Source organism: Periplaneta americana, chromosome 16 (assembly GCF_040183065.1).
Source record: "Periplaneta americana isolate PAMFEO1 chromosome 16, P.americana_PAMFEO1_priV1, whole genome shotgun sequence".
Lineage (NCBI taxonomy): Eukaryota > Metazoa > Arthropoda > Insecta > Blattodea > Blattidae > Periplaneta > Periplaneta americana.
The window spans coordinates 602,961-613,657 of NC_091132.1; the positions used below are offsets into that span (position 1 = coordinate 602,961).

Here is a 10,697-nt window from a genome sequence, read left to right on the forward strand (position 1 = left end):
TGACAGTGAACACGCCTTCGCTTCACGGAGACAGACCGATGACTGTGTGCATGGATTCAAATGGACGTCCACACCAACGAACACAGAATACATTCGTGCTCGTTGGTCCACACCATAGACAAACAACACTGGAAGAGATTCTCGCTCAAGGCAAAAATCTCGAGCGAGTTTCTCACTGGAATCGGTAGCTCAGCGAATTTTATTGACACATTTATCAAAGATGTTTGACATTTATACTCAAGCCCCTACAGTCTCGGCTGCGCGAAACGAGGAAACCGGGGCAAATTGAACGCTGCGCTTGCCGCCATACTGTTGGAGAGCAGACAAATAATAGCAGTGCGTAAATCACGCAATTTAACGCTGTGATGATCTAAAATTGACATATTATGGCCATTTTCGACGTTTAACGTAAAATTAGGACGAAATAAACATATTCAAAGTTTCATTGATATGTGTTAGAACATTAAAGAAAAGAAAATACGTATGCAGCAATTTATAAAAACCTACCGATACATCCATAAATAGGCCTACACAATACACATTATATATTGTATAATTTTACGATAATCAGCAAATTGTTAGGTTTCAGAGAATCTAAAATTATATTAACATATTAACTCTTAGATCACAAGACATAAATATATGCACCTTGATTACACAAGTTCTTGTTATAATCAAATTCCTAAGTGAAATAAATATGCGATAATCAGTATAGACTTGTTGTTAAGTTTTAGAGAATCAAAAATAAATTATATTACCGGTACTTTTAGACCACAGGACATAGGTAATCTGGCAAAATATAATATGCGAAGGTAGCCAAATTACATTGAATTCATTCTTAAATTAATAAAGGGAATGCTATCAATTATAAAACGTATCGGTGCCTAATACATTGCAAACAATAGGTAACGTGAAGACCTAAAAACTAAACAATTACTTTATGCAAGATAAAAAAAACCACATACTTTTTATGTGTGGATTTTTTACATATTGTATCTTTATTTTAAATAAATAAAATAGATATATTATCATTGCTTGCGGAGTGATGGTACATAATTTTTATGCACATATGCAATATCAATAAGATGCCATTCCTTGCTTTTGTTAATAAAATATATCCGGCAAAATGTAAAAGAGTTATTTATAGGTGAACTCTGAATCATAAATTCACAAAGGAGGCTTAGCTATTATAGCTATTTATTTATTTATTTATTTATTTATTTATTTATTTATTTATTTATTTATTTATTTATTATCTGTATATTTATTTATCCATATATGGATCTTGAATGAAAGTTTATTATCTTGCAGATAAATTCATTTACATAATAAAAACAAAAAGTTATCTTTCCACTAATGTTTTAACATCTGATGTGTAAGTCTAAATAAATTCACTCAGTGGGATTTCTCTACAGTCTGATATACCTGTACTAACAATTAAGTATTCTTTATTGTCGTAAACTACTGATTGATTTTTAATGATATTGATATTGTAACAACAGAGATAATATTATATCGTACCTTTTGCAAATAGCTTGGAAAATTAAACAGGGATGGTATTATCGCCGCGCTCTCATGGTTAACATTCGGCAGGTCTTTGAGCGGCCTCATGCGTTCGGCAGGTCTTTGAAATTTAATTGTATTATTGTTTTCAATTTCTTGTGTCGCCGCTCCAATCACTCGCCTCAATTTCAATAATGCAACCAATAAGCTGCTTCAATTATTATTAAATGACACTTACTTGTCTAATCCACGTAGACTAAACCCGAGGTTGCAATGTCTTGTGCTGAGGACGAACATTAAGGTATGTGATTAAAAATTATTATTAAAGAGTTATTATTAAGAGTTAAGAAAGCCAACGTACTCGTATATGAAATAATAATAATAATAATAATAATAATAATAATAATAATATAATAATAATAATAATAATAATAATAATAATAATAATAATAATAATAGCCATTTAACAATATAACAAACTAGTGCTTATTCTTATCGAGAAAGTAGACGTGACAACGTGACGCTTAGAGTGAAACCTACAGAGCAACAATCGGTCGGCAAAATTATTTTTTTAAACCACACCGCACGTTATTGTATGATGCCGACATGTTAAACATGAGTCCGCGGCGATAATATATATTTCAAAATTATATTGCCATTACTTTCACACTGTTCACTAAAAACACCCGAGACAAAACAAAGGACAAGTATGAAAATCGTGTTTACCGCTCTATTTCTACCAGTAGCATGGCGGCGTAAACATGCGCAGACTGGTTTCAATTTTGGACAGCACACCAGCGCTCTGTGTGAGTCTAGTATACTATTATAACGTCTTTGTTTATACTCTTTATGACGATTGAATGTAGAAAAAGATATCACAGGTGGCGATGAATTGTATTGTTTTTATTTGAAAATGAGGTAAGATGGCTGATAATTGCAGTTAGAAACTTATCGAACTTGTACGATGTCACCCGTAGGCCTATTTATATGATACACGGGATGAAAACTATAAAAACACGAAACTTAAAGAAGAAATCTGGAGACAAATATCAGATTATCTGAAAATAAATAGGGCTATATTTTATTTTGATGAGATTTAATAATATTGATTAAGCATTTGAAATAATGTATCTATATGTCTTAACAGTTTACGTAATTTTAATCAGAATTCTCTATCGTATCATGAATGACCAAAAAAAAAAAAAAAAAAAAACTGTGGTCCATTGAACCTGAAATAACGCCTAAACATATCATCATTCAAATCGAAATCAGAGTCCAAAACTCGCCCTTATTTTCGTAAGATACAATGTGATTTTCAGATATTTCTGGCTTTAATTTTAGGCCTACTTCTTCTTTTCATGAACAAAATATGTTCATGTAACTCCATTTCCTCATCATCTGAATACTCAGATTCAACAATGCGTACGTACGTAATTTGTAAAGTACGACAATATACTTACATGTTATACGTATATTTAAGTACGACAATATACGTAAATACATAACCTATAATATTTCTCCCAACGAGTGATTACTATAATCAGAAAAATGCTTTCTGCATGAAGGCAGTGCATAGATGATCATAGTGATCTGTGATAGCGAGAACTCGCCAAATGTGTGGAGGAAGGCCCTTCGCCTCTTTCTCGCAACACATTTCTCGCTGGCGAAAACTCTTCAAGTGTGTTACGGGCCTAATAATAATAATAATAATAATAATAATAATAATAATAATAATAATAGTAATACATGTCATACTGATTTACAGAAATCCATTAAAAGTTTGAATGATACAATCATAAAATTTAAAATTAAAATATTTACAGACAAGGGAAAAATGAAGCAATTTAAACGTGACTTCTAAGAGCAGAATTATAATGTTAATAATAAAATATCAGAACAACGAATAGGCCTACTTTCAAATATTTGTGATGTACTTCATCTTATGTTGATGAAATAGATATACTTTGGAAAAAAAAAAACATTTACAATTTATGAAAGTTACCGGATTTAAAACGTTACAAGTCTCGCAAGCAGGGAATACCGACGGAAGGAATGCGAATGAAACAATGCGATAAGGAAGAGAGGGCGACAAGAAAGGTTACGAGATAGCTTGAATGATATTAAAGAGTACAGTCGGAAGAGAAATGACAGCGATAGAATCAGTCTTGCGTTGTAATAGTTACATTACGACTTTTGTTTGTTCCACTGCATGATATTAACTACTGAATACATTACACAAAAGTATATTATTACTATGTTTCTTGTGTAATCACAGTGCAATCGAATTTCACTAACTTTAAATAACAAATTGTGCACAGTTAACGAGATGAGGTTATACTCATCTTGATTACACAACTTTTAACACTATATTACACGGAATATGTATTATATGTCTTTCTCGTGTTAAATTTTACCGTAACTGGTTAACATGTTTTAGCCTGTTATGGGCATCTTCAGGACTGGTTGGTGCTATACTTGTTTTTTTTTTTTTAAGATGGGACATGACAGGAGCGTTACGATCGGAAAAGCGTATTCCGAATCTCACCGGTGAGCAATCCGATGGCATCACGGTGTTCCGAATTCCACCGATGACGTCATTGATGCTCCACCGGTGTCGCACCGGTGCCATCAACTTGCAGAGGTGGTGGCAGTCTCCATCAGCCGCCATCAGTGAATCTGATTGGTTCATGTATAGGGCGGGAATTAGCAGACGAATGACATCGTGCACTGTTGTGTCATGGCGGTGTGTTCTGCTGTATTGTTTGTAATGAGCACAACGTAAAAACAATATGTTAATGGCTTATGAGCGAACATGTCAACGGACCAGTTATTACTACCGGTTCAAGAAATAAATTGTTTATGATCTCTTTTCTTTGAACGAGATGGCAGTACAGAAATTTCGCAAAATTTTGCTTGCGTAGCACAGATAACCACTTACACAGTCGCCATGACAGCATCGATCCTTCCAGCAATTTTGTTCCTTATTTTCTTTTGCAACGTGACGTCATTGATGCCACCGGACCGGTGAGATTCGGAATACGCTGTAAGGCAACAACGGTTGAGTTGCCAAACTTACCGTTCCCACGTGGCGAGTGCTTAATAGCTCTCTTGGCGACATTTATTGTGCACACAATGTTAGCATTGGTACGTTTCGTGTTTGATTCTCTGTCGATTTTTGCATTGCTTTCTTAAGCATTTCCTTTTTTGTCTAATTTTATTTGTGTTATTATTTTGCTCCCATTTTAAATTTATTTTTGTCTTACCTTCGCGTCAATTGTCAATTAATGTTTTAACGTCAGCCATCTTAACGTCAATTGCTACCTGGCAGCGTGGTAGTTCATATTGGCAACATAGCACTGTAGTTCCAAGTTCGGCCGCTTACCTGTCATGTCCCATCTTTCAAAAAAATAAGTATAGTCTTGGCGCCTTTTGTTTGTGTTTCCTGTGGGGTGTGTACTGTGGAGTCAATGAGTGTGCGTGTTCTGAAATTGAGTTGTGTGTTGCAGTGGCGGCTCGTGAACTTGTGGATTGGGAGAGCTGCAGTAGATTTTGGTACATACAAATTTCACTTCTTGATACCATTACTAATAAGTAAAGGACAAAAATGAATGCACTACATATTATCGAAAAACCAAAACTTCCTGACTTAGTTGGGAGATGTCTGTGGCATCATTTGCTAATCGCTAAAAAAAACTAATACCATCGATTTCAGTCTGAATTTCAGATCGCCAGACACTCAACTTGCAATCTACCAGTTCATTCTGAATTGTCTTAGAATTACCTTTAAACAGTGGCATGTTCCAAATGATTTTTGAGAGGCTCGTTTAGATTACTCGCGAACTGTAGCAACTCACGAAATACACCAGGGTTCTTCGAATCGTTTTTTCATCATGTCCCCTAAGGGGAAGTTCATATTGGCCACAAAATTTGATACAATCAATATTTTTTAAAAATAATTTCACGATTATTTTCTCACTTCTTGATTATGTTTGAGAATGTTTGTTCTGTTCGTTTCACTTAATTGCACAGCAATATTAGTTTTGCCTAACATAGCCAATGAAACAACATTTTTTCAGGTGAGACTGCGAAGATTCGCTCATTTTGCTTTTTAGGGGCAGATGTCCTAAATGTGTTACACCACTCCTAGTCCAGGCAGCATCATCACCGAAGAGGAGGCAAGGAAAACAAAATACAGATTTTTTTTTTTTTGTTCACATCCACGTAACCACAAATGCTTAGCGTAAATTTCATTGTTATACTTCCTTACATATATCCATTATTTCGGCTGGATGAAGTTTGAGTAAGATTTAAGTCGGGTAACGGACGACCCTTTAATTTCACTTCATTACATCAATCTTCTCCACAAGGGAAAGTTGAGAAAAATAAAATTAATATTCTGTAATTCACACACACTCATGCTTGCACATTTGCACTGGTTAAGTTACGGTAGCCTACTAAGACGTCACACCAAAGCAACGCTCAGATATACTGATTGTCAACAATTTTCTAAAACTGGAAAAGAACTCTCTTTCGTATTTTACGTGCTATATCAAAAGGATTCTACTCGTGCAATCATTTTGAGTTAAGGCAAATATTAGGTTCTGCTGGAGGCTGGATATATACGTAATAATAAGGCAAAAGAGAATATTAATTTCGTTATATTAACTCGATAAGATTCTACAACAATACGTATGTGAAAAGAAAATAAAAATTTTGTCATTAACTTTCAAGGGAATAGAGAATCCATTTGTCGTAGCATTACAATAGCGGTGTGGGAGGGGAGGAAAGATCTTCCCTTATAGCCTGGCCCTGCAAACCACTGCAGCGAAATATGGGTTTTAAACAGCGGCAGTTTCCCTCTGCTTCCCTTCATCTCTCTACCCCCTGACCATGCAAGACACACTCTATGAGCTGACCACCCTGCAGATCCCAGGACGACTTTGAATGCAGTGTCAATTCCAATACAGTCGGCGCGCAAAACGATTATGCATAAGATAATAGTACATATTCCCGGCCAGATGAAATATAAAGAATTTACCAATAAAAGCTGTAACAATTCTTCTACAAATTAAAATAAATATTATTTTTATTTTCCTGTCAAAGCAGGGAGTGCTGCAGCTCCGCAGCTCTTATGGACGAGCCGCCCCTGGTGTGTTGAGAAATCCAAATGAAATTCTCAACACACAAAGGAACATATACACTCTTTGACTCCACAGTACACCACATGAACACAGCCCCACAGCAAATACAAACAAAAGGCACCAAGACCAGCACCAACCAGTTCTGAAGATGGTCCGTAACAGGCTGAAACATGTTAACCGGGTACGGTAACATTGAACACGAGAAAGACATATAGGCCTAATGCATATTCCGTGAGATCAGGTGTTGTACACATGAGTCCGCTTTATAATATTGGGGATATTCTATTTGCTCAGGTCTGCACGAGAGTGACAGAGGCCGCAGCTTGCTGCTGTTCCACTTGGTGCTCCACTACGCCCTCTTCCTGTGCTTGGTGATCTTCGGCTATCCTGAACGAGAAGTGTCCATCGGTGTGCATGAGAGGATCGGCCCTTGCAATGAGACGGTGCCAATGCACACAGCTTTTGGAACAGTGAGTTTGGCTACGTAACACAGATCAGTCGTGCTACCAACCAATAACTCGAGTCGTGAGTCTTAATGGTGATGTGTGTCAGTGGCTACACAACCCTTTTGAGGATTTTGAACCAGATCCACACAGTTGCAGCTACTCCCAACACTGCATGCAAGTTGTTTCACCATTAATCGTCATCAATTGGCATAAGATTTTCCTAATTTATATTCCAATCAGGGGCGATTTCTCAGGGCATGCTATGCTTGCTATGCAAGCCCAATATTTTCGTAGAATGTGTATTTCTCAAAATGGGATTACGTACATTAAAATTTATTTTGATTTTTGGAATATTGTATAGGCGTAATACCATCCGCAGGTTGCACACCGCAAGTATCGCAACGCTTGCTCGTTTCTCGGAGCTACAGGAAAGACGTAGAAATAGCGAGAATATGATGCGCGCGCAAGTGCCTTCCTCCTTAGTCCGTCCTAGGCGCACATGCTTCTGTTATGTGTTGTTTGAAGCTCTGGTCCGAGAGCTACACCAACGACTATTTAACGTTACACAGAGCACTATTGACAGCGGGAATGTGCTGTGCAATGTAATTGTATGAGCGGAATGCATGTGTTAGCTGCTGCATGTATTATTAATTCTTAAACATTAATTTGAAGTATTGCAATGAGTTCGGAATTGTGTGTTATTGAAACCTTATTATTAAATCCATTTTCCCGAAGGACATAGAGAATATGTGCGCTCGTTCTGTACAGTTCAATACAACAATGTGCATTGGTTGGCAGGGTAGAAAAAACTAAATAAACTGTTTTGTTGGCCATGTTTGTTATATCATATCCAACTTCTACATCTGATAAGCGAATATGATCCATGACTCATAATGATTTCATAATTATAAAATAAATTATTTATGTGGGTCTGATTATTTTTATTAATTATGAATTATGATATCCTCCCATCTTCCTCTATGAATAAAAGAGCAAGCCTAACTTTCGTGACTAGCATTCGCCCCTGATTCCAATTAAGGTCATTCTCGCCAACCTGTACAATAATTTTATTACAGATTCCTTCAATAATTTCGTCAGTCAGACACTCAGCTGAGTACATTTCATGCAGCAGTTGGTCTGTAACAGAGCATCACAGAATGGTCACGTCATTTTTTTTTCATTTTTTTTTTTTGCGGGGGGGGGGGTGAAAATAATTCAACATAATTTGGAGAAAATTATGAGGGCACTCTAAGAAGAGGCCTTGGAAGCTTACTGGAATCGCTCCAAGGGCTCCAAGAGGACAACTTGGAGTAGAGTATAATTTACCATTTAGTATCTGTAGTATAATAATCGTTCGGAAGTGCTGCGGAGCCTGTCATGACATTCATCCTAAGAAATATTCGGGATCAAGCAAAGAAAGCAAATTTCATACACCAGAAGAAACCTGGCTCAGCTAAATGTAGCAACATCTGTTTACACTGTTTACTCGGTTCAACCGAGTAATGACGTCACAATAACTGCTCCGAACCGAACCGCTCCGTCCCCAGCCCTACTTTAAACCAATTCATCCTGCCTCAGCTACAAAAGCAGGCCAACCCACATAGGGCTCTTAATGTTGAGAAGCTCCAGGGCAATGGTTGATGAAAATGACGCAAACGCCTGATTACCAGATTTAATCCCTATTCATGTGAGAAAACATCTTTTACAGAAATCTTCTTAGGGATCTATGTGGGTTTTATATTAGAACTACAAATGTCATAATCACACATTGGAACCTAAACAAGTAAAAATTAACCATAATGATCTGAGAAACGAGAGAGACTTTTGTTAATACAAAACAGAATAAAAATATGCCGAATGGTTGTCAATTCATTGCAATTAAATTTTGTAAAATTATTTTACAGACATGGTGTACTTTTACAGCAACACTTTCTTCGTGTATATCAGGTCGTCAGCTTGATGCACATGCGAGTACCGGTATTCTGCAACTTAGCATCTTCAACGATTTGTTGCGATTACTGTACAGGAAGCAGAACAAAAATATGTTCAAAGGTTGCAAGTTTAATTGTGTAACATGATTTTATAGACATACGGTTTCGAACTATATGCAGTGTTACCAACCCTATTAATCCGTTAATTAAATCCAAGTCACTGAATTTGTAGCATTATCTGTTCTCGTGTTGACAGGTGCTGACTAAGAGACGGTACCTGTGTGCTGCGGACTATGACGAGGCTTACTTCGACTTCCACTGTCTGCCAGGTGGACAGCCACCCTCAGACGGCAGCTACTGGTACACAGCTTGTGGAACTCCTTTCCAGAATCGCGTCGAGTACGTGGCCGTCATTGGCACTATCTGTGTGTTAGCTTTCACTGTTTTCCGAAACCTTCACTTCCGCTCGGGAGCAAATATCCGCAAGACAGAGGGAAAGCCCAAGAGACATTAACTCCATCTCTGTTATAATTGAGGAGGAAAACAAGGGAGTTTATTCGCGGCTATTTCAAATGGAATTCTCCCGTTATTACAGAAAGAAGGAATGAAGAGGTTTCTGCCTCAAACAGATAACCCACTTGACTGACAAGAGAAATAAACAACTTTAAAGGCCCATTCACAATGAAAATTAAACATAACCGTAACATAAACACAGCAGTTTGCGCCCAGGCTACCAAATGGGATCATTCACAATGATTCACATAAGCATTGACATAAACATTACCGTAACACGTTAACATGAAAGTTTGCAAACTCCAAACTTTCATGCTTATGCTTACGTGATTTGCAAACAGAACACAATCGTGGAGCGCTGCAGTATACGACAGAATATGAGGAAATGGCGTCGTTGTTATGTTTCCATGGTTACCAAGTATGGTTGCTGTTATGTTTATGTTCCCATCGTGAATGATGGTATGACTTCTTGATTTTACTGTAACGTTAAGTTAACGCTTACGTTATGTTTAATTTTCATTGTGAATGAGCCTTAACAGATATTATGTGTAATACGACTAGTCCTTTCATTTTGACTCTGAATGTATTAAAAAGGTAATAAGCACGTTAAAACCAAACAAATCCCATGACTGGAACCGGATATCGTCATATATAATGAAATAAGCAAAAGGAGCTATTTATGTAGGCAACCCCTATCCAAAATTATTAACCAATCCCTTAACATGTGCATTTTCGCTGGCAGAATGAATATGCTATAATCAGAAGAGAAACTACAAATTTGTAAACATATTCCGAACAACAATCACGACTTTGATTGAAATATATTCTCGAGGAACGAGGAGCAGCAATTTACTATGTACCGGTATGTCTCACACGAAGAGCAAAATGTTTTTACATCTACATTACACAACTTTTAACACTATATCACTTCGGAAAACGTATTATTTGTCTTTCTTGTGCTAAATTTTGTATTACCTCGTTAACATGTTTCAGCCTGCTGTCAGCCATCTTCAGAACTGGTTGTTGCTGTTCTTCGCGCCTTTTGTTTGTGTTTTCTGTGGGGGTGTGTTTGTGTAGTGTAATGTGGAGTCAACGAAATATATAGACACACAAAAAACACATCCAAATGAAATTCTCAACACACAACTCAATTTCAGGACACA

The 10,697-nt window shown here is 36.8% G+C and overlaps 1 protein-coding gene across 2 annotated transcripts in view; it reads left to right on the forward strand.

Moving 5' to 3' along the window:
- LOC138716216 (uncharacterized) overlaps positions 1-10,088 on the forward strand; it is a 94,173-nt gene extending 84,085 nt beyond the window's left edge. For both annotated transcript variants that reach the window (XM_069849053.1, XM_069849054.1), the window contains exons 7-8: positions 6,939-7,114; positions 9,278-10,088. In XM_069849053.1, coding sequence (XP_069705154.1) covers positions 6,939-7,114; positions 9,278-9,535 — 434 coding nt within the window. In that variant the 3' untranslated portion in view covers positions 9,536-10,088. The remainder of the gene's footprint in view (positions 1-6,938; positions 7,115-9,277) is intronic.
- Positions 10,089-10,697: the final 609 nt, after the last annotated feature.